This window comes from Vidua macroura, chromosome 5 (genome assembly GCF_024509145.1).
Source record: "Vidua macroura isolate BioBank_ID:100142 chromosome 5, ASM2450914v1, whole genome shotgun sequence".
Lineage (NCBI taxonomy): Eukaryota > Metazoa > Chordata > Aves > Passeriformes > Viduidae > Vidua > Vidua macroura.
Window position 1 is genome coordinate 20,184,843 of NC_071575.1, and position 24,039 is coordinate 20,208,881.

General features: G+C 48.1%; 1 protein-coding gene across 2 annotated transcripts; it reads left to right on the forward strand.

The window, feature by feature from the left end:
• The first annotated feature begins 415 nt into the window (after positions 1 to 415).
• Positions 416 to 24,039, forward strand: CSNK1E (casein kinase 1 epsilon). 2 transcript variants are annotated; one of them, XM_053978130.1, is made up of 11 exons: positions 416 to 481; positions 4,742 to 4,829; positions 11,138 to 11,248; positions 11,411 to 11,559; positions 12,255 to 12,483; positions 18,723 to 18,893; positions 20,436 to 20,584; positions 21,082 to 21,274; positions 21,378 to 21,517; positions 21,895 to 21,960; positions 22,495 to 24,039. In XM_053978130.1, the coding sequence occupies exons 2-10, from the start codon at positions 4,754 to 4,756 to the stop codon at positions 21,925 to 21,927; spliced, it is 1,251 nt and encodes a 416-aa protein (XP_053834105.1). In that variant the 5' UTR covers positions 416 to 481; positions 4,742 to 4,753; the 3' UTR covers positions 21,928 to 21,960; positions 22,495 to 24,039. The 2 variants fall into 2 exon arrangements, with proteins under 2 accessions (XP_053834105.1, XP_053834104.1); XM_053978129.1 differs by lacking the exon at positions 416 to 481 and adding an exon at positions 488 to 703.

A 24,039-nucleotide genomic window follows, 5' to 3' on the forward strand; every position in this document is an offset into this window, starting at 1 on the left:
GGGGTAGCCTCATGGACCTCTGTCCACATTAGGGTTTATGTGCGTGCTTCCTTATTTGTGTGGATTTGCAGGTGCTTCACCCAAGGGGCATCCCCACTAGTGAGGTGCGTGGGCTGAGGAGCCCGGAACACTGCGGGGCCTTCCTGATGGACCCCCGCTTGACATCCGCTGTCAGCGTGATGGGACCCAGCACCCTCGTTTGACCATCCCCATGCGGGGCTACCCTGCTGCGGGCGGCTGCCGTGGGTGGGCCGTTGCTCCACTCTGAGCAGGAACCTTTAGCGGGGCCGCGGCCCCCAAAACCGCGGTCCCCGTGTGTGTCCGCTCCGCTCGCCGGAGCGGAGGGACGGCGGCTCGGAAGGCGTCGGGAGCGGCGGCGGTTGCGCCTTTAATGGCGGGAGGAGGAGGCGGAGGAGGAGGAGGGCCGGGGCTGCGTTGGGTGACATCAGTGGGTTTGGCTCCGGGGCTCAATGGAAACTGGGTGAGCGCCGGGCTGTGCCGAACACACGCCGGCTGGAGGGGACGGCGAGCGGGCGGGAGGCGGCAGGCAGCGCCGCGCCGCGCCGAGCCGAGCGAAGGAGGGACGCGCCGGGCACGGCCGCCACCAGCCCTCCCCAATCCTCCGTCATCCTCCCCGCCGCGGCCGCCTGGCCCCCTGACAGCCGGCGGAGCAGCATCCCCACACGGCCCCCTTCCCGTCAGGGTGGGTATGGGGGGCGCCCGCCCGCATCTTGGGGCGCAAACCCCGGGGGAAAGGCGGCCCCTCCGGCTCTTTGTGTGCGCGGAGGGAGGGGGAGGGGGCGGGGGAGGGGAGGGCAGGGCGCGATGCGCCGGGCCGGGGGGGCGCGGGGGACAAAAGCCCCTTTGTGGGGCCGCGGGGAGGGGGTCGCCCCCCCAGCCACCGGCAGATTTTTGGGGGGGGGTTCCCCCTTCTCCCCTTTCTCCGCCTGCCGGGGCCCTGCCTGGCTGCCGGCGGGGCCGGGCGGGGAGGGGGGTGCTGTGTGTTCTCGGCGGGGGTCCCGGCGGGGGGCCGCCCCCCGGGGGATTTAGCCCCCCACCCCTTCCGTTCACGGATGCGCCTGGTCTCCCTCCCCGGCCCCCCCTCATCGCCTCTTCGGGGGAGAAGGGGTGTCTGCGTTTGGGGGGATTGTGGGGTCGATATTTCCTCTTGTGGGGGGTGGTAGGGGCGGGGGTCGATGGCCGGGTCCGGATGCGAGTCGGGGGACGAGGAGAAGTTCAGCGCCGTTCCCGGGGGTGGCAGCTTTTTGTTACCTACCCGGAAAAATAACAGCCCGGGTACGGCTGTCTTCGCGTAGTGTTTGCCTGTAGGGGGTGGGGGTGTAAGGAACACATTTATTATTATATTTTTTGGTGTGTGTCCCCCCTTTCCTGTTTTCCTGTTGTGGCTATTTCTTCCTCAAATGTAGTTCAAATGCTCTGTGCTTGGGGTTTCTTTTCTCCCCCATCTTATTTGCTGGTCTCCTTTCTGTAAGTGTCTAAGGGTCTGGAGGGGATTGGTGTTTTGCATTTCAATCAAAATGTAATTTTTTTCTTTTTTCCTTCACATTTTTAAGCCAGGTCAAATTACTGGTTTCCCAGCCTATCCTTTTTTCCCTTCAAACACCCCCCCGCCCCCCCCCCCAAAAAAAAAAAGAAGCCGTGTAAAGCCTTAATGGTCTATGGGTAAAGCAGCCCCCACTCCCTACACTTCCACTGAAAGCCAGAGCAGTGCTGGGATCGGCAGCCTCCATTATGGAGCCGTGGGTTTGGTTTTGTATGGCTTTTGCTAGACAGGGCAGCTTCTCATTCCCGACCCCCTCGGGTGGGACAGAGGTGTCCCTCCTGTCCCCCAGCCCCTCTTGATGGTCCCCCCCCAATATAGTCCGTGCATCGTTGGTCGCCATCGTTGCTGGCACAGCAATGTGATATCAACTCTTACCGTGTGTTTATATAATGGCCTTTGTGCCTGTACGTGGGTATTTTATATTATATAAAAGGGGCTGGTGCAAAATGGTGTGTGTGGGGAAACAGTGCTGGCGGCTGGATAGTATTATTATTTTTTTTGAGGCTGTGTAGTATTGGATATTCACGTATGCAAACGCTCATGCAGAGCACACTCTTGCTCTGAGGTTGTATGTGTGTTAATCCCTTATGGAAAACTAAATGGTTTAACTAAATGATTGCCCTGCAGCCCCTGGGAATGCTGCCTTGGCTGTAGAGTGCAGGAAGGGTGGCAGGGCTGGGGGGGTTAAAGGTGGTGGGGGGAGGTGGGAAGGAGGGATGGCTTTTTAAATTTTACATGTATAAATAATAAATAGAGGGGTGATACAAATTTCGCATGTAAGAATATATATTTTGTGGGTACAATTTTCTTTCTTCTTGTAACAGTAGACCTGAAGATGAGAAGATAAAGAGCGGAAGCTGTAGATGGTGGTGGGGGTATGTGTGTGAAATAGAAGCAAATGGGATAGATATTTGAACTCCTGGAGCAGTTGTTGAGGGGGTGGGTTGTGTGTGTCCTGCCCTCTTACCAGAAATCCAGGCTCTTGCTCTCTGGCTACCCTCTGCCCAGGTTTTCTACTCACACTTGTGTATGTATGTGTGTTGGGGGGGAGAGATAAGGCAAAATGACAGCTGTGCGAGACCATGATTTTTTTAACTCCATTATCCTGCTTCCCGCTTCCACCCCCGCGCCCTGGAGCATTTTTTAGATTCCCCTTTGGAGCCTGTTGCTTAATCAGCTACAAGGGCTGCTGCCTCGTTGTGTGAGAAGCCCTTCTTAACCTGGCTCCTGCCTGTCCCAGAAGGGTGGGTCCATATTTAGGTTTGGGACTGTGGTGTTGCAGAGCAGTACCTGCTGTGTCCCACCGGGCCCTCTTGCCCACTCTCTGCCGCGTGCTCGGCTGTGCTCGCCCCAGCTGGGAATTGGACTCAAGTGGAAGTGTTCGGGGTTCACAGGCCTGGGTGAACACTCCATGAAGGAAGGAGGATCGAGAGCTGTCTTCTTGACAGTGGTGTGACAGGTTCCCGGGGACACAGACCTTTGATCGCTTATTGGAATAGGAGCGTAAGCAAGTCAGATGTATGTTAATGTGGTTATACAGAACAGCAGGCAGCGGATAAAAATCATGTCTGTTTGCTGCGCCCTCACCCAGGTACGCCTGCCTCCTGGTTCAGTTCCCAAGGCTCTGCCTACATTCCTGGTAGTAAGAAAGTCAGAAATAGCCACAGGGTTTTGTAGACTTCAGATGCACAGAAACCCACATGCATAAGCAAATACTAGGTGAGGGGACTCCACCTCTTGAGTGTTTTGTGTGTGGTTTCTGATGACTGGAGCTCTCCTTTCAGGGTTCACAATGTCCCCTGAATGCCTTGATAGGATTATTTCCCTGTACATCTCTGCAGCCCGTCCATTCTTCTTTCTGTAATCCCATCTCCTGGGGCAGGAGAAGCAGATCTGCGTTTATAGTATGCCCAGAATCCTGTGGCTGGGATTATTTTTTTGTACTTCTGCCTCACAAGGGCATTTTTCCCTTCTTTCCTACAATGATGCTTCCTTCTCACCAAGCTCCAGCAAGGGAAAGTTCCTCTTGTGAAAACATGAATCATTCCTCACCTTTCCTGTCCCCAACAGGCTCTGTGTCTGCATTTTGTACGCTAATAATGTGGCATTGCATAAATTAGCACTGTGGCAAATCCCTCTAAAAGGAGACACATTGTCTGTCTCAGGAAGAGATGTGGTTCCTAGAATAAGTTGGTGGCCATAGAAGAGGCAAGGGAAAGGGGGCTGTTAAGATGGGAACTGCTGGAGCAGTGTTTGCAGCAGAAGTTGAGGTTGGCAGAGAGAACAAACTCTGTGGCTGTGGTCCTTCCACCTAATTGGTTTTCTGTGGAAGGTGAGTAGGCTGAGCCTGGGCATGTTGATAGGGTATATCAGGTCAAAGGGTTAGCTAATCATCTCAGGTAAAGGGATGAGGAAAGGCCTGAACTGCTAAAAACAAACAGCTGGCACACCTAGGTAGGCAAGAGAGTTGGAGAGGCTCAGGTAGACCAAAAGAGGTGGTGATCCCATCAGCAGAGGCGTGTGGAGATGAGCAAGGGGTGTTCCTAGCCAGTGTGTGCCTGACAGGGTTCAGTTCAGCGAGATGTCTCCTCCCTGTGCCAGCCCCTGCCTAGGAGAGATGGAGTCACTTGCTCCTGGCAGTCTGTCTGTCCCTCACAGCCCTTGGGTCCTGTGCTTCACCACCACTACCACTGAAGTGTTGGAGTAGGGCTGGGTCAGAGGGAAACTCCTCACAGGGTTTATTATTCCTGACCCTTCTGGTGTCTCACAAGGTACTTCTGTCCCAGTGCCAGGTACTGTAAGGTACAGGAAGCAGTACCTCTTTACAGTAGTGTGGCATGATCATGCACTGAAACCTTCTTAGAAGGGGTTTCCTGAACCCCTCTCTAGTCTCTGAGCAAAAAGAGGAGAAGAGGTTCAATCATGCTTCATTCTAATAGTGGGAACATGAGAAAAACAAGCTTGAGAGTGTTCTGGTCCTGCAGTGTTTCTTGCTCATGCTGTCTCTGGAAGTTCAGGAGATCAGGAGAGGTGATAGAAGCCATGTAGAAAGTGAAGTATTTCAAGATTTAAAACTACTCAACCTCTGGGTGAAGTGGGGAGGTCTCTTCCGCAGTCTTACATGATTCACTTCCTGTTTCTGCTCTGACACTGCTCTTTCTGTGCCTCTTTTCTTAGCACGACTAAACCATGGAACTTCGAGTGGGAAACAAATACCGGCTGGGCAGAAAGATTGGCAGTGGTTCGTTTGGAGACATTTACCTAGGTGAGTGTGAGAGTCTGTCTCAATTGGTTGGTTTTCTCAATTGCATCATTGTTTTGGGATTGTTTTTCTTGCATTTTGGTATTTGTGGGCATCGTGTAAGGTTGGAAGGGGTGGAGAAGAGGAAAAACTAATGGAATACTGCTGGTGGCTGCTGGCCTTCTCATGGAGAAGAAAGGGGGTGAGCTCAGCTTTGCCTTACCACATACTGAAGACACGGTGCTGGTTGATCAGACTGATTTAGATTTGGACTGTTTGGGGCATATTTGTCATACACCCTATTCCAGCATTCTCACTTCCTTTTCTTGAGGTTGGGTGTGTGTGTGGGTATAAACTCTGTTCACGGAGCATGTGGTGGAAAGGGAGGACATAGCTATTCCTTCAAGGATAGAAGGAATACCGTTTTGGGAAGACTGGTAGTGGAAGGGGTGGTCCAGGACTTGTAAGAGAAAGGTGTGAGACCAGGAGGTGTAAAACAGGTCAGAGAGCCTGGCCTGGTTGAAGTCCTGGGGCTCAGATCTGTTAGATCTGTAATGGGATTTAATGTCTGGAATGACCTGAGCTGGAAGCTCAGTGGACAGAGCCCATGAGGTGCTGGGTTTCCTGTTACCACAGCAGGTCACCTGGGTAGAAGTTCTTTCAAGTCAGTGCGCTGATGTGTAGATATGTTCCCTGATGCTTGCCTGCTCATGTTTTTATTGGTTCAAACCATGTGGGGCCAGAGTGGTGAGACTACCCAGCAGCCTGCTCTATCCCTCCATCAGGGCTGGCATTACCTGTCTCTGGTTCTCACCACTGTCTGTTCTGCTGTGGTCCTGCAGGCCAGCAGAAGGGCTGCCCTCTGTGGTGTCCACACCCTTTGGGTACTTGCAGGTGGTCGTCACGTGCTCCTTGACTGTTAATTTTGCTTTCCAGTACATCCACCACTCCTCACTTTTGCTGGTCCTTCAATTTTTCCTAGTTTCTTCATCTGCTGAGCAGCTTGGAGCCAGCACTGCTTTTGAGGTGTGGCATTTCCAGTGCCTGGCAGTGGAGGACTACCCTCAGTGATCTGTAATGTGATGCCTCCGCATAGGCTGCTTTGGGTCTCCTTGGCTTTCCCCATCACCAACACTATCAGGTTACAGAACTGGCCTTAACGCACTGTCAGCTGTATCGCAGGAGAGCTCTTCTAGGATCTCCAACATCTTCCCATCCCTCCCCAAATCCCTTTCGTTGAATACCTCCAGTTCAGATTACGTTTTCCTGTGATTGTAAATCACCGTCTGTTTTCAACCTCTGGTTTTTATCTCCAGTTCCCTCTTGCTTTATTATTCTCTCTTGATTGGTGTTGGCAGCCCCTCTTGATTAAGTGTCCTGTGGGAATCATCAGTAACAGGCTTTGTTGCCACCTTTATCCAGAACATGAACAAAGGTGATAAATAGTGGATCTGGGATCCCAGTTCCACTGTGTGCTGCTTTTACTGCAGCCTGTTCCCGTATGCTGCTCCTCTGTGGGCCTCCAGCCAGTTAGTGTCTTGGGTGACAGTGCTTTTAATTCCCAGTGCTAGGATTCAGGGGTGATAGCTCAGACACAGCATTTTCCACCTATGCTAGGGCTTGAAGCATTCCAGACCCTCTCTAGGATAGTGTAAATTGTCAGGATCTTGCTAAACATCTGGGGTACATGTAGGGAGAGAGAGGAGGTACTGAATGGAAAGGCCTGATCTTGTATTGCTCTGTACCATGTAACAGATCATCCACCTGTGCAAATCAGGTATGGAAAACAGCCCCTGGTGAGGGTGTTGTGCCTACCTTGCCTGTCACCAAACAGAGGAAGCCCAGTGCCCCGGTGTGGTGAGCACAGCAGGATTCAACCAAGTTACTTGAATGCAGTATCAAAGCCCTTGTGATGTTCCTTGAGGTGCAAGCCAGCATGTTTTGAAGCAGTGATAGCGAGACTTCATGGAGCCTGGGTGACTCCCCAGCCTGGAGGGATTGGGCATGTAGTCTGTGGTGGTGCGTCTGGAGGACGCTTGTGCTCTGCTGTGCTCTCACGGCCTGCTCCGCAGACAGAAGGACTCATTCACGAGGGCTTCTCTCCTGCACCAGGTTCACCTCATCGTTCTCTCCTTTGATAGTGGTGTGGACTCAGAGCAGGGCTTGTCTGTCTCTGAGGATTAGCAGGGTCTGTATGGTTTATCCTTCTCTTTCAGGGTGTTATTACCTTCAACTGCTCTGTAACCAATGGGTGCTGCATGCTGTCCTCTTTGGGGTTTGTTTTAGGTTTTTTGTCTGTCAGAAGGAAACTTGGATTTTTACATGGGTAGACACAAAGGATGGACTGTGTTAATCCTTAGCTGGGTCTTGAAGCACATTCCTTCCATGCCCTACTTTGAGGGATAGATGTGCTAGGTGGAATATTTTTCCCCCATTGGTTTGAGAGGGTGGGAAATGAGATCAGGCTGCCCATGAGCCTTGGCTAGCCCATTTATCTCTAGAAATGCTCGTTCAGAAGAGCAAAACCCAGTTTGCAGAGGAATTGCCGAGACCTTTGGGCTGGCAAAGGGGGAGGGGCTTTGTCACAGGTGCTGGCCAAGAGGCAGGGCAGGGTTGCTGGACGTGTAGGAATCGTTTGGCCGGGATGCACACTGGTGGTGGAGAGGAGCTGGGCAGACAAAGCATGCTGGGACCTGAGCTGGCTGGGGACAGTTCCTGGTGGCAGGCTCCTCCCTTGCTGGGAGGGGAGTGCCTTCCCTTTGTTTCCTGGCTTGTTAACTCTCTCTCGCCCTATCTGCCTTCATCCATCTGTTCCCAGCCCTCCATTCTTCCCTCAGCAGGCTGTAGAGAGGGGGGCACAGGCGGTGGGGAGTGCGGAGCCTCTGCCTGTTGCCCCCGATGCTCAGGGAGGGCGGTGTTTATTGTATCAGACATGCAGTCAGGATTCCACTCTGAAAGGATCCTGTTCAGCCGGTGACATCCTCTGTCCCCGGGGCCCCGTTTCAAAGAGCTTGTGATGAATGAGTTGAATTTGTGCAGCCCCCACAGCGGAGCGAGACTGGGGGAGGATGTTAGGAATTATCCCCCATCCTACATTCAGTCTCTCGAGTGGCTGAAGCTAGCAGACTCTGCTGTATTTGTCTGAAACACGGTGTTTTGCAGTCTGTAAAGAGAGCACAGAACTGTTGCTTTTGTACTTGTAGTTTTAAAAAAGATGGTGGTCGAAGCATGGAACAAAGGATCAGAAAGACTCCTGCCCTTAAATTCCCTCCTCGCTAGTGGTGGTCTCGATCTAGGTGGATCTCTAGCCAAGAAACAGTACAGGGAGCAACTTGTAGACATGGTGAGGTTTGGAGAGGGAACAAGGCTAAAGAGTTCAGACAGTGACCCCCTGAGCAAAGAATAGGTCAGATTGGTCCAGAGAAGGACCACAATAATGATTAGAGGGATGAAGCACCTCTATTATGAGGAAAGGCTGAGAGAATTGAGATTGTTCAGCCTTGGAGAAGAGAAGGCTTTGGGGTGACCTAGTTCCAGCCTTTTCTCCCTGAAAGAAGCCTACAAGAAAGCCTGGGAGAGAGTTTTTGCAAGGGCACATAGTGATAGGACAAGGGGAATGAGTTTAAATCGAAAAAGGTTTAGATTAGATATTAAGAAGAAATTCTTTGCTATGAGGGTGGTGGGAGACTGGAAAAGGTACTCCAGCGAAGTTGTAGATGCCTCATCCCTGAAAGTGTTCAAGGCCAGGTTGGATGGGGTTCTGAGCAACCTGGTCTAGTGAAAGGTGTCCCTCATGGCAGGGGTGTTGGAACTAAGTGATCCTTAAGGTCCCTTCCAACCCAAACCATCCTCTGAGTCTACTTGTGCTCTTCTAGGCCACAGGGTTGTTTCTTCTTTAAGTAACACCTGTGTTTGGGCTATGGAGAGTGGGGCTGAAGGCCGTCTGAGCATCTGAATCACATAATCACATTTTGAAGAATCTGAGTCTTCTTGATGCCTACCCCTGCCTTCCCTTTATGTGCCCATAACACTCCCTACCTGCAGACAGCCCAGTAGGTGCATGCATCTGCATGCTTCTGAACATCCAGGGTAATATGGAGATGAAAACTCATTCATGTTTCCACCGTTCATGTTCTGGGAATCAGGTTCATTCAAAATGCTAGTGCTGCAAAAAGTCAGAGAGACTCATCATTGCTTGTGTGTCAGAAAATGTATTGGGAGAGGGAAAAATTCTGCCTTGTCTCTGGGAGCAGACAAGGGAGCTGCTTCAGAGGATTTGGAGGAAAGTCTTCACAAAGGCAGGGGAAAGAAACAAGGGAAGGAAGTGTTCTTTTGTTTTTTGGATGTCCTGGGTGTTTCCATGCTAAATGAGAGCCAGTGGTTGAACACTAATTTAAAAGGTGGAAGGATACTAGTCCCTTTTCTTACTCTTTTCCTCCTTGCACCACCTGGTGCTTTTAAGAAGGGTCCTCTGGTGGAGTGAAGGGAATGTACGGACTTGTTTTTCTGGCCACCAGTTTTTAAGTGGAAAATGCCAGCATTTTTTCAAAAGTAAGCATTGGACAAATGTTTCTACCTCTCAGGATGGCTTTTCCCCTTTCCCTTCTCCTGGATCCTGCATTAAAATCTGTATTAAATTAATCCCATTGCTCCTCCTCCCCCTCCTTCAGAGCACCCTAAATAATTCCTCTCCCTCCTTAGTGTTTACAGCCTACAAATATTTGTAGACTGTTGTCATGTCCCATTCTTCCTCCCCACCCTTCTTAGTTGTATCTCTTGTCTATGTTACATATTTAGCTCTTTTAATCTTCCTTAGTAAATCAATCCCTCTAGGCCCCGATAGTTTTTTGTTGCTCTCTTACAAATTCTTAGCAGCTTGTCTGTCTCAACCCAGCACTGCAGCATCTAGATCATGTGTTTTTGCTAGCAGGCAGCTCTTGGCTAACTTTGTGTACAAGCCAGAACTCTTCAGCTGGAAATGGATCTCTTTCAGATCCATGGGGAGAAGCAATCCAGTTGTGTGAACATTTCCTTCTTTTCTGTGGTCCCTGGCTCTGGAGGCGGTGTGTGAAAGAGGATAAATGAAGAGATTTATCTGCAGCTTGTCCTTGTGGACTCTTAAAGTCTTATCATGGAGTTCAGGAGGCACAAATTAGCCAGACCTACCAAAACTAACTATGGGATATCTGCAAAACATCACCTTTGACTCCAACTCATCTTTGGCACGCATGTTCTGGAGTAGTTTATTTTATGACGGTGTTCATAAGCTGCTCGTGATCGGGGCTACTCTCTGACTTGTGTTTAAGTGCAATTTCTAATAGTTCCAGATACGAGGGCGGGCTTGTCAGAGTGTGTGAAGCGGGCATGGCGAGGGAGGAGAAAAGCAAGTCTTGAGTGTCATTCCCGTGACCCGTGTACAGATATTCCTCCTTCCATTTTAGGATGATGTGAAACATCTGGAATCCTTTCAGCTAGTACAAGAAAAGGAGCAGCCTGTTCCTTTTTTGACAGTGCGCTTTGGGACCAGAGTGCTGGCTTTTGCAGCTGGCAGCTCAGTTGTTTTCAGAGAGAAGCATGTGGGGTGGTGGTTTAGTGTCATTGCAAAGTATCTAGCAATACCTTCAACAAAGGTGTCCAGGCAGCTTAATTCAGGACTGGATTCTGCTTATTTCTTCATGCTTCTAATTTGTGATATAGCAAATGTTTCTGTGTTGGCAGAAGATAAAGGTATTATTAAAACCCTAAGGAGAGGGAGAAGCTGGGGATTTAGAAATTGTCTGTATTGAGCAGGTCAGTGCTGTGGAGAAAAGAGAGAGAGCTGGCATGTTAGTAATGTCTCCTCCTGAACTAATTGGCTGTATTGAAATTATGTAACTGAGGTAACCAGTAATTTTTCTGGGGAAGAGATACTCCCTATCACTGCCTGAGAGACAGCTTGGGTTCAGGGGCTAGGTTTATGATCAGAGGAAACTATAACTTCCACTCAGGAAGGTTTAGGTACTGTTGATATGTGCAGGTTGACCTTTCAAAGTCTGTCACTTTTTGAGATAACAAGGCAGTTCATGTGTAGGATTGTTGTTCTAGACTGACTTCAGGATCAGACCAGGTTTCCTATTCATATGTCTCTCTCTGGCTTGTGTTTACAAATGGCAGTGCTGGAAACCGTATGAAGTTGAAGTGGCTGAATCTCATTTCTGTCATAGAGAATAAATTTCAGGGCAAATCTTAAGGTCTTGGCATCTTTACATCTTTACATCTTTACGGCCTTGTTAAAAGTGTTTAACTTCAGTAGAAGCTTGTGCAATCTTCATTTCACTCTCATTCCTATGCAGGAGCCAATATTGCAACTGGTGAAGAGGTGGCCATCAAACTGGAATGTGTCAAAACCAAGCATCCCCAGCTTCACATTGAAAGCAAGTTCTACAAGATGATGCAGGGAGGAGGTGAGATGGGGAGGAAAGGATGGGGCCGGGGGAGTGGTTGGAGAAGGAAATTATTCTGGAGGGCTTTAGAAAATAAATGATTTGGTGTTACACATGATCTTCTCAGCAGGGGATTCAACATCTATTCTCTGTTCCCTGGGCTTAATCCTTTTCTTTCCCCAGTGGGTATCCCCTCCATTAAATGGTGTGGAGCAGAGGGGGACTACAATGTGATGGTGATGGAACTCTTGGGGCCCAGCCTGGAAGATCTCTTCAACTTCTGTTCCCGCAAATTTAGTCTCAAGACAGTTCTGCTGCTGGCAGACCAGATGGTAAGTTTCCTCTGAAGCATTTGTGCCTACTCTCCTTTTCCATGCCTTTTCCCCCCACACACTCCCCTCCCATCCCCTCTGCTTAAGAACTGCTGTATCTGAGGCTTTCTTCATTTAGCACAAGTGGCTGCCAGCTTTCTATTTCTTGATGAAGTTTGGGGGCCTGGAACCTAGGCACTGGTGGCATTTCCTTATCTCCATCCCTCCTTCCTTTGCCTGCTGCTCGCCTTGTGTTAGTGTTGCACACATAGACACTTTTTTTTGCCTGTGCCATGAATTATTGGCACCTATTTTAATTCTACTGCTCATGCCCTGGGTTCAAGACCCTTAGCTCTTCTGGACAGACCCATTCCTTTCCTGGCCCAGCTAAGTTCAAAAGCTGACAGCTGTCAATGCTGAAGCTCAAAGTTTTAGTCCCTATAGACTTGCTTCCCATCTTTCCTTGTGATGTTAATGGTGACCTTCCCAGAGTGAGAACTGGGCTAAATTCCATCTCCAGATCCTGCAGCGTCCAGAGGGTGTCATTTCCTTGGCTGTCATCACTGATACTCAATGCAAAGTGTTCTTTTCTTGCTCTGATGGGCCAGTGTCTTGGACAGGGTACTATTTTTAACAGATGCAGTTAAAATAAGTTTGTTTCTTGCTTGTCTCACTATTTATTTATTTATTTATTTGTTTATCTATCCCTCCTCCAGATCAGCCGTATTGAGTACATTCATTCCAAGAACTTCATCCATCGGGATGTGAAGCCAGACAACTTCCTTATGGGCCTTGGCAAAAAGGGCAACCTAGTATACATCATCGATTTTGGTTTGGCCAAGAAGTACCGAGATGCCCGGACCCACCAGCACATCCCTTATCGGGAAAACAAGAATCTGACTGGCACAGCCCGTTATGCCTCTATCAACACCCACCTGGGAATTGGTGAGCCTGCTGTTGCCTCTTAGTGGGGCTTTCCAGGGGAGGTTGTATGTCCCCAGAAGGAGGGGGTTGGGTTCTTTGCCTCACTCTGCTGCTGACCTGCCTTGAGATGGTGGGCAAATAACTTAAATGCTACACCTGTGTTACTTCTGCTGTGGTGGCATTCTGAGCTCCTGAAGACAGAAATCATCTCCTGATCTGTGTGTGTGCACTGCTCAGTGCAGGGGGCCCTGTTGAGCATCAAGGCTGTGACCTCCCTGACTGTGCTCCTACTAAATCTGCCTTTGCACAATTTTTGCAGGCTGATTAGATGTGTAAAGGAGACATTCACAAGCACTTAGCCTTTAGGAATATGTGCAGTTGAAACCTGTCTCTTTGACTCTTGAGTGCCTTCCTCAGTGATTGTTCTGTAGCTGTCAGAGCTGGAAGATAGAGGCCCACTGCAATATGGTGTTGTCTGCCACTGTGCTGGAAATATACAAGAAGCTGAAATGAAGGAAGACTTCTTGCTGCCTGGGCATCCCTGTTCTGTGATTGAGGATTGGCTGTCACAGGCCTTCAAAATACACATGTGTCTGTGAACTGCACAAACCCAGTGAGGCAACTTCAGGGAAGTAGGGTTGTGTCCTTAATGTGTGTGGTTAGTATTGAAAAAACTAGGCTAGTATTGAAAAAACTAGGAAAAGAATGCTGAGTGTTCAGCCAGGTCTTGCACTGGTGATGACCATCATCCCAGGTTTTGTAAAAGCCTTGTGCCGGTTAGTACCCACCATGCTTAAACCTCCTGAAGTCACCCAAACTCTTGTCCTGGGAGTCAGCCCCTGGTGGCTGTGAGGAACATATTTGAAAACCTCTTGCAGTTTTTATCTTCTGTTTTCTGCCCAAAAACTTCTTTCCAGCATTTGACCTCCTTTCTCTGCTAAATTTAAGCTAAACTTTGTTCACAGTGTGCGGCTTCCTTAGTTACTGTAGGGTCCATTTGGAGCAGGCTGATCTAGTTCTGCTATTGACTGGCAGCTCTTAAGGAGCAGAAACACCGAAGCTGTCTTGCCTGTTGGACCCAGGGAAGTATCTGCTGTGCTTGCAGATTGTTTATATCTCTGGGAGGCCCTTCTTCTCAAGTGCATAACCTAACCTGGGAATTTGAAAATCAGAGCAAGGCACTCAAACCTTTCAAACTAACAGCTTCCACAGGATTTAATGTCCTCATTCTTCCTGCATTCTCCCCTCTTGCAGATATTTCTCAGATACCTGAAGTCAATATTTGGCCTGAAGAAAATAAAGCAGTTTTTTCCCACTGTTTTCCTTGCTTAATACTATGTAACTTTAGATGGAGAATGCTTTATTTATATCAAAATGGGGAGTGTTGTGTGTTGAGAGTGGGCTGTAATCTCCTGACCTCTTCCATGTTATAAAAATAGTTCTCTTAGAGCTTTCTGAGTTGGCCTTCTGTATTTTGGCTTGACCTGCATATATATAACTGACTCTCCATTGAATTCTTAGTCAAGATTTCCACAGCCATGGTAACTGCCACAAGGAGACATGCACAAAATAATTCTCACTACTATGTCTGTCGATTCTTTTGTATGTGCCTGCTCTGCCTGAACCGATCATGAGAGGCTAAATGTCTGCTTGTGGCTTTTGAACGACTTCATTATTCATTCCACCCCAACTTAGCCCTTTACTACTGGTGCTTGGCTTGTGTGTCAGGATGAACAAACAATGTCTAAACAGTAATCCAAGGGCAAATTGCATATGCCATCGGTCTGAGTGCAGCCGCCTCTCTCTCCGTGCCCTTTGATTCGGGAGAGTCTGGGTGTGAGTTACTCTGCGCAACAGGTCTTGGTGTATTGTCTCCACGTTGCTGATAGTTGCCCTGAACGGCATAAAGGTTACATGACTTGCCTGGAGGAAAGGGGGTGGGGGTGTTTGGGTTTCAGCTGCAGTTCCTGTTTCTCAAGACCTTGCCACAGGGTATATGACAGAGATATTTGTGAGTTAGCAGCATTGCCATGGGAACCAGCACTCTGAATTTTGTGACTTTTCAGAGACTAAATTCTCTGTCTTAACGTTACGTTAATGTGGTCTAGGGAGAGGGAAGGAACCAGGTGCCGGGGTATTTGTGTGACAGGAATAGCAAATGAATAAATGCCTTTATTTGAATTTGCAAGCTAAGGGTTGGGCATTCCAATGTCTGGAGGAAACACATTCTTTTCCTGGTGACTGGGGAAAAAAGTAGGAGGCAAAACTGGGGAGGGTTCCTCAGTTGGAGACTTGCCGTTGGGGGAGTCATTGGACTGTGCAGGCTTTGGTTCACGCATTCCAGTCAATTTTCACATGCTCTAGGGATGAGAGTCCCTTGCACCCACTGTAGCCTGTAATGTCTGAAATAGATGCCCGGGGTGCCCATGAGACAGTCTTAGAAGAAGCCTGATGGTCTCTGTCTGGGTGACAGAGAGGGTGGGGGGCAGTGCCTTCCCAAATGAATATCCTAGATGGTATCGGTGTAGGCTGTGCAGGTCATAAGTCCTCCTGCTCATCCTGCCCTCTGTCACTCGTTCCAGATTTTGTGTGTTTTTAAAGGCTGTTGCCATGCAATGGGGAGAGAAAGGGGAACTCTAGTCCAGCAATTGCGAGATCAGATCTGACTATGTAATCAGGGAAACATTGCTTGGTTAAGTCTGCCTGCAGCTGGGCTGGCTCCAGGGAAGACAGCTGATTTCTAGGTAGTTCTGCATGGGAGCAGCATCACTTTGGTAGGATCAGTGGAGGAAAACACTCTCTGGACAGGGGGACCAGGAAACAGTTTAGGCTGCAAAGAAACACATTTTGTCATGAACTTTGTGTCCAAGGCAACCAGTCCTCAGTCTTCGGTCTTTGCCCAAGCATGCCTTGTCCTGTCCTGCCACTCACCCCTGACATGGCTTCTGAGGACCCTGCTTTGGAAAGAGAGTGAAGGTGTGGGCTGGCTGGGAACCTCGCTGAGGGTGGGAGGGAACTGGCAGGAGACTGCTTGCAGAGTGGGTTGGGTTTGGGAGGACATGCTGGGTTGTGTGGGAAGGTGACCTTGTGTTTTCTATTGGAAGGGCTTTTGGGAAAGAGGGAGGAAAGGATGAGTGTCTTACGGAAAAGACATTTTTCATAAAATTGGCTTTCAAAAAAAAAAAAAAAAAACACCCATTGCAGGAGAGTTGAGATAAAATGGAGAGAGGAAGTATGGTGTGGTATCACAGGTCATGACTATAATCCTGCTTCTGGACTGACTTGCTCAGCGGATGCATTCACGTCACTTGTATTTTTCTTTCTCTTTTCAAACTCCAAAGTGAGATTTTTTTTTTTTTCCTGTGGCCCAGGGATGCTGTGAGAGTTAGTCACTTGTTGTCAGGTTTCTAAAATGGGAAAGTAGTAACACTAAATAATGTTTCCTTGGTGTGTAGAGGTAGAGTTTTATTTCTAATTCTTTGCTGTTTAATGTTACCTAGTATCCTGACCCTGCAAAAAAGTAATTAAATATTGGGAGATGTGTAATAGTAACTATAGATGAAACAAAGAAATGGGACGTAAGAATTGTTGTCCTTTACCCTCCTCCAAGGTTTAATTCGGATCTTGTACATAGGGTTGCACATTACAGACTGCTACAATGTTTTGAGGCAGCTGCACAGCTGTGACCCCTCGTGTTAGTACTTCAGGCTCATCACAGGTGTGAATCTCACTGAAGTTGTTTGAGTGGGCTGCAATGCCCACATGTATGTGAGGTGCTAAACATCAGGAGTGCAGTGCTGTCAAACACTTGTCATTCGGCATTTTAATAATTAGGTGTTGTGCTTGCAGTTGTTTTTCCTTGATCATATTGCTGTGTTAAGACACAGTTAAGGTGTGTTTGCATGCATGTAATGGATACTAGTTAGCTTCCCAATTTGGTTTTTAACCCCTCTCATTGCCTTCAGTGAGGGCTCATAGCATCCCCCACTGACTTGAGGCTCCCTAATCTCAAGTCTCTAATTCTGGCCTTCCCTAAAGTGGTAGGACTGTGACCAGGCATCTGTTTGCAGAATGTATCCTGTTCTGGATGGCATTGGTGGCTGTGCTCAAAAGTGCTGTGCTTCACACAAGTGGAGGTGTGTTATTCAGCCTGCCCTAAGCAGTTTGGAGTTCAAGCAGGATTTTGGAGGTGACATCCTGATTTATTCCTGAAAGGCTGATTTGCTTGTTCAGTAGGTTTCTCTGGTTCCTGCCCTGCTTTTCCCTACTCCTCTGAGGGGAACCACCACGCTCTAGTCAGGAAGCCACAGCTAGAGGTGTTAAAGCTACAGCATGGATAAGTCAAGAGCTGGCAAGACTGCAGGACTGAGGTTATCCTTGTCTCCTGTGCTTTCAAGCCCTGTGTGTGTGTTCTGACTCCATTTCCACATGCCTCCTGTCTAAGGATGTAGGTCATTAGCCAATATTGTTTAGTTTTGTTTATTTGATATGCGTGGTGAGTAATCACAGCCCTCTAAGAGTACATGTATCCCAACCTTAGGCTAAATGCAAAACTGGGTTTCTTTTCTCTGTTCCTGTCATGGTATCTCCCAGACAGTCATGTAATTATCTTTGGCAGTAGCCTGATAAGATTAGGAAGTATTAGCCCCTTTAAAGTGGGCAACTTGAGACAGTAAGTTAGTGAGGTCAAAAAATGCTGTAATTTCTGCATGCTCAAAGTAAGACACTTTGGGAATCTGCAGGGCCACTTTCTCCTCTACTATCTTGGAATGTGGCATTTTTGTGGTGTTTCATGTGCTTTGACCCAAATGATCTCTCCTATCAGTTATGAAGTAATGAGACCCTCCTTTTCTTCTGCAACCACAGTACTTTTCTTTCCCCCTCAACAATTTTAACTTGCCAAGCCCTCAGTTTTCAAAACAACTAGGAGGTTGTGAGAGACATTCACAAGTCGAAGGAGCCTTGTAACCCACAGCTTGTGTTGTTACATGAGGATATGTGTATTTGTGACCTGCTACAGCTACTCTTTTGTCATGATTCAGCTCAGCTAACAGAAAAAGGGATAGCTGTAGTGATCTACTGGCCTTTGAATGGGGCAGGTGGTAGCATGTATCTGATACTGACAGCTCAGGGGCTAGTATATAATCTGCAGCATCTTCCGGGATGTGGCACTGAATCCAGCAAAATGTGCTGTAGTAAATTAATCTAATAGATGAAGCTCTTTAGTCTTTCTTCTATCCCTGTGCTCTCCCTTAAGCCATATTTTGCCTGCCTGTTATCTGTTGTTGTTCCGGAGATTTGGGAGGGAAACAAGAACAAGACAATCTTGGCAAGATTTATAGATGAATTTGCAAGCAATGTTGGAGGAGTTGGGAGGAGTTAACCAGGCAATATTTGCTGTTGTTGAGATTCTGCATCAAATCCTTCTTGAGCTAGCTTGAAACTTTAAAATGGCTTGGCTGTTCCAGAGAACAAGGTCAGTGTGAAATGTTGGGGGGTTTTTGTGAGCCAGTTTCTTTTGTTTCATAAGTAAGCATCTAAAGATGGGTCCTTCCAATGGCATCTTAAGGGCAGCCCTTGGTCTGAGTTGGTAGTGATGCCAGTTATATTGTCATTCCCCATTTGGAGGGGATTTTTTTCTTCAAAGTATGCCCCTTTCCTCCACAGCTTGAAAAATGTCACCAAGCTGGCAAGACATCTTCACACATTACATGTTAGGCTTCTACTATCAACAAAGTTGTTTACTACAAGAAGGGGTCCCTAGTTCCTTGTTTCTGCCCTGCTTAAAGACTATGAGCAGTTTAAATTAGAAGATGTGTTTGAAAGGGCTGTGTTGGACTTACCTCTGTTAGCTTTGTCTATCTGTGACTACCTCTGTCATGACTAATCCCTGGACTGAAGAATCATTCTGGGTGGGGAAGTGTAGGTGCCCTTCCTCTGGGACTGGGAAGAGCAAAGTAGGCAGGGTTGCTGCAGAAGTTCTTGACGTGTGAAATTCTTGTGTGAATTAAGGCTTGTCCAAGTGAGGAGGTAGTCAGAGTCATTAGTTATGAAGAGGGTTGGGCTGTATGGGGAGAGGAGCACCTTAACTCTTGTACTATGACCATCATCACAGGAATTTGCTATGGAATGTCTTCTACAAGTTTGACTATCTGTAGAAATATACCAGAAAAGAGAAAGGGTTGGTTGTTCTGTTCAGTGTGATTGCCAAAGCAGTTTTGTCTGCTGCTCACTCCTTGCCCCTTTGTAACTTCTCACAGAACAAAGTCGCCGTGATGACCTGGAGAGCCTGGGTTATGTGCTCATGTATTTCAACCTGGGCTCGCTGCCCTGGCAGGGCCTCAAGGCTGCCACCAAGCGCCAAAAGTACGAGAGGATCAGCGAGAAAAAGATGTCAACGCCCATCGAGGTGCTCTGCAAAGGGTACCCTTGTAAGTGCTCTCATCTTGACGGCTGTCTTGTCTGCTGCTTGTCTTGTTCACCTGCTGAAACCCCCTGGAATCCTGAATCCTAAAGGGCAGTGCCCAATACCCCAGACCAGCATGTGCTGCTGACACTGGTGATGAGAAGGATAACAGAGTGGTCGCGGTACAGTTCGGGTTCAGAAGTGGGAAATGTGTTTTTGTGGACAGTCAAACCTTCGATAGTAAGGGCATGAAAGTGCTGAGAGGAGGGATCTTTAGGACCTGGTGAGCATTTTAAAGGGGGGTGGGCATTGAGCTGAGAAGGTATGCTGATGATGCTGAAATTTTACTGTTTAATGAGGAGTCTCAGGAATAACCAGGCATTAAAGTGGCAAATGTAGTTCTTTGTAGGTAAACATGGAGTAATGTATGTGAGAACAGAGAGAAGTCTTGGTCCTCAGGTCATGTGCGCAGTAGTAGGCTCTGGCTGACCAGTGCCACTCACCAATGAGCTGTTGCAATTACAGTTGATGGTTCTGTGAAAACATCAACTTTGTGCTCGATGGCTGCTGAGGAAAGGGAGCGTTAGGAATTACTAGGAAAGAAGCCCAAAGAGTGTGCATAAACCCATGGCCCACTTGCACCTTGCATGCACTGTGTAGTTCTGGTACATCCCACTATTTCACAAAGGATTCTGGTGCATCCCACTATTTCACAAAGGATATGGTATAACTGAGGAAAGGGCCAAAAGCGTGACCAGAGGTGAGCTGATTTCTGCCCAAATAATGAATTTGCTGGAAAAAGAGGTAGGTAGAGAGATGGTGGAAGTCTACTCTCTGGCTATGCCTACAGAAGTTTAGATGGGAGCTGATTATTTGGTGGCCCCAGTTTTTGTATTGGAAGAGAAACAACGCTGGTTTCTGCCAGCTTCAAAACAAAAGGATGTGGTTCTTCACACAGTGACCATGTGGAGACCTGTAGAACTCCTTCCCAGAAGATGTTGTGGATACTTAAATCTTACAGGAGTTGGAGGAGAGATGGCACAAGTATGTGGAAGAGAGATCATGAGGATTACTAAATAAATAGTTAGGAACTACATCCAGATCAGGAAGTTCATGGAGCTGAAAGTAGGTGCTGGGCTAATGTCGGTGGAAGTGTCAGATGTGTCTGCCCCACTCTTTCTCCTCTCATCTACTTCTGACTGCTGTGTACAACAGGCTACTGAGCTAGGAGGACTTCTGTTCTGAGTTGAACTTCCCAAAACTTGTCTCCAGCTCTTCTTTAGGCCTGCATTGCTACTGTCCTTCAGCAGGCACTGTGACTTGCTAGGTCTTGCTTGGAGAAGCTGACAGAAAGAGATGCATAACATTTTCTCTGGTAAAAAGAGAGATGGGGTCCTTTTGGTGGCCAAAGCACTGCTACCAGCAGGCTCAGTCCATGTTACACAGCTCAGTGTTTGTGCTGTCCTGGTCCAGCAAGCCGCTGTCAAAAGGCTGCAGCGGCTCCTTGGTGGGAGCAGGGAGGTTGGATGGCAAACCACAGCCATCAGCTGTTCTCTGCTCTCTGCAGCTGAGTTCTCGACATACCTCAACTTCTGCCGTTCACTGAGGTTTGATGATAAACCTGACTACTCGTACCTGCGGCAACTCTTCCGCAACCTCTTCCACCGCCAAGGCTTCTCCTATGACTACGTCTTTGACTGGAACATGCTTAAATTTGTGAGTGTGTTTGGCAAAAGGTCTGGACCGGGGTTGGTTTGTATCATGGAGATGGGGGAGGAAGGTTGGAAACTGCCTGCTGTCTGTGCTTAGCCCTGGTGAACAGCCTGAGCAAAGGGACCAGGTAGAGTGAAAAAGAGGCAGAGTTGTTTGGTGTATAACTAACTGGGGGTATAGTTACTGTTGTATTAGTGTGTCTGATGGAGCACTTGTGTCAGTAGATCTGTAGCTAGAGGTAGGTAGAGATAATTTTTCAGGAGAGAACTGTATTTGGAGCTGGGACACAGATGTGGGTTGCAATAACAGCTGTAGTTCATATGCTTTCTTATCTGTTTTTGTTTTGGAATAGAATGAGGTCCTTTCTTGGTGCAGTGGAAGATGGTGGGGGGAGTTTTGGGGGTGGAGTTCCACTTCCTTGGCATGATGGAGCACCATGTGTTTTCTGTCTGGGACTGCTGCTGTCCTGCCTGACAGCTGTGTGTGGCTTCTCTACTCAGGGAGCAGCCCGGAACCCTGAGGATATGGATCGGGAGCGGCGAGAGCACGAGCGGGAGGAGAGGATGGGGCAACTCCGAGGGTCAGCCACACGAGCGCTGCCCCCTGGCCCACCTGCTGGAGCCACTGCCAACCGTCTTCGCAATGTCACCGAGCCCATGGCCTCCACCCCCACCTCCCGAATCCAGCAGTCCGGTGAGGGGGGGGGAGAGCTGGGGGAGGGTGCCACCCCTGTTGTTGGCTGGAAACCAAAGCTATTGACTGATAGTCTTGTCTCGACATTTCTCTGCCCCAACAGGCAACACGTCCCCCAGAGCAATCTCAAGAGTGGACAGGGAGCGGAAGGTCAGCATGAGGTTACACCGAGGAGCTCCTGCCAACGTCTCCTCGTCTGACCTCACAGGGCGGCAAGAAGTGTCACGGATTTCAGCATCACAGGTGAGTTCCTGCTGCAGTGTTCGTGGCCTTGGCCTGGATGTCCCAGAAGGTCTACAGGCCCCAGAGCAGCTTTTGCCTGATTTGCTGGAGTTGACATGAGCTGGAAGCTTCTGGTGTGGTGAGGGGAGTGGTACCAAGTTACACCCTTGCTCTTCTGTTATGTATTTTCTGGAGGCCATGCTGAATACTGCCATTTTAGTTCTCTGCCTTGCTTGGAATAAGCCATCATCTTGCTGTCTTCCAGACCGCAGTGGTTTGGAGAAGCAGAGTAGTAAACTCTTGAGAGGGAGGGTGTCTTGAGAGAATGCAATCTCTCTGCCTTTTTTGCTTTTTATTTTCCTCTCCAGCCCTTAGCAACTCTTCTTTTTCTTTTGTAGACAAGTGTGCCATTTGATCACCTTGGGAAGTGAGGAGCAATTGCCACTGGACCAGTGTTTGCTTAGGTGAGCCTGTACTCATGCCTGGGAACCCCTGAGGAGGGAATTGCTGGGGAAGAAAAAAGCCTTAAGTTAAGACTTTGTTGTTGTGGGGGATGGGTATATTTCCTTTCACCTTACTTTGAGATGTCTTTTGGCCTCAGAGGGAAGAATAAGGTTGGCTGCCAAAACTTTGAGGGAACAGATTGTCTTAGGTGTAAAGGTAGCTTCCAGTTCCCCAGGAGGATAGAAAGGGTGGAGAAGGTGTTGGGCTGGGGAGCCATTTCGTTAGTTCCTCATGAATGCTTTTCTGGCAGTGTGACAGTGTTGGGGTGGAGGGTGCTGAGCAGGTAATCAAGTGTGCAAGACTTTGTACAGCTACTGAGTGCCTCTTGTAGAGGAAATGACAGTAGCTGGGCAAGGTAACTCTGAGGGGAGGCAGGAGTGTAGAAGAAAGGGCTGATTTGATTTGTTACACTCCAACTGGCAATGGAAGTGCTGGGAAGAGCCTTTACTCCTAACATCTCTTGCCTTTTTCTCTCTTTTGAATTCTCTTTTTAGTGTCTTCACTGTATTTTTCTTTTAAAAAACAAAAAACCCAAAAACAAACAAAAACCTAAAAAAAAAAAAAGACAAAAAAAAAAAACCAAACAAAAAAACCCAACAGAATTTCTTTTTGCCAACGATGAGGAGTCGAGCTGTGCCCCCACGCTGGTGTGAGCCGTTTCCAGAGAGCCGCCTGTCCCTGGTGTGAGCGCCTCCGAGGAACTGTCGACGACGTGGGAGCCGTGTGGGAACACCTGCGCTGCTCCCCAGCCCCTATTGCTGCCCCCACTTGGCTACCCTCAGTTCCCTCTCCTGACTCTCCTCTCGGCTCCTGGTTTTGATTTCTCTGATTTCTTTTTTTTTTCCTTCTTCTTGGCTATTCTCTCCTGCTTTAATTTTTCTTTTTAATATTGTGTTCAAATCATATGGTTTCTAGCCATATAAATTTAAACTTTGCTCTCCTTTTTTTCTGAGGGCAGGGATTGGTGGTGGGTGGGTAAGGTATTTTTTTGGTATTTTTTGTTTTGTTCTTTTCAGGAGCCTTGTGGGCCAGGAGGGAATCAGATTCCAGCCACACTTGATGGTAGAAGTCTGATTTTTATTATTATAACAGAATTTATTTTCTCAAGCATTAAACACATTTTAAGCTGTGAGGGGAATTGTGGCAACAGCCTAATCATTGACTCGGGCTTCCTTTCCTTGGGTGGCTTCTCTGCGGTTTCTTTTTTGGCTGTTGGGAGAAGTGCCAGCCTTCCCTGATCCAACTGGTCCTCACACACTGAGGGATCTCTTTGGAGAGGCACCTGGTCCCATGGAGGATGGGATTGTTGGAGCTGACATACAGGGAGAAATAAACTTCTCATCCCTGCAGTGGGGTCTTTTTTTTTCGTCTGGCTGTGCGTGTTTTTCTATTTTTATTTCTTAATTAAAACTTGTTTTTATTCCTGCGGAGAGAGTGTGGGACTTGAGGAGAAGAGAGGGGCGCACAGAAACTGGAGTTTGGAGTTCTTTCAGAGCGATGGTTCTTGCTCTCTCCTCATGCAAGCCCAAGTAAGATCCACCAATACATGCACAATCCCTTCCTGCCCTCTCCCACCCGTCTCCCCCCCCCCCCTTTTCCCCCCCGACTTTAGTTGTTTTTAAATATAATTTAGGAATACTCAAGCTGCTTTTGGCACTTGGGGCTTTGAAACACAATGATCACCACTGCGACCTATGGCCTGTAGCAGACACACTGTCACTGTAGTGTGGAGCCGATGGGTTGTTGGCAGGGCGGGGAGGGTGGGGTTAGTCTTTGTTTTGTTTGTTTTTACCCTTTCTATTTAACACTTTATTTTTCCTCCCTGTTTTTTTCCTAATTTATTTACCCCTCTTACTGTCTCTCTCTTTTTTTTAATTAAAGAGCAAAACTTTTTATTACTTTGTAATTTAAAAAAACAAAAAAAAACCTGAAGAACTTTGGGGGGGATTTTGTACTTTTTTCCTGTGTAAATATTGGACTTTTTTGAGCTTTATCGTGGTTGTTAATTTGAAGTAATAAAGTAGAAAATGATAAAGTGA

Excerpts from the sequence above, each read along its gene's own strand:
- CSNK1E (XM_053978130.1), top strand. The coding sequence starts at position 4,754 with ATGGAACTTCGAGTGGGAAACAAATACCGGCTGGGCAGAAAGATTGGC. Across the intron at positions 11,560-12,254 it reads TGCTGCTGGCAGACCAGATG|ATCAGCCGTATTGAGTACAT; the intron begins GTAAGTTTCCTC and ends TCCCTCCTCCAG. Across the intron at positions 18,894-20,435 it reads GCTCTGCAAAGGGTACCCTT|CTGAGTTCTCGACATACCTC; the intron begins GTAAGTGCTCTC and ends TGCTCTCTGCAG.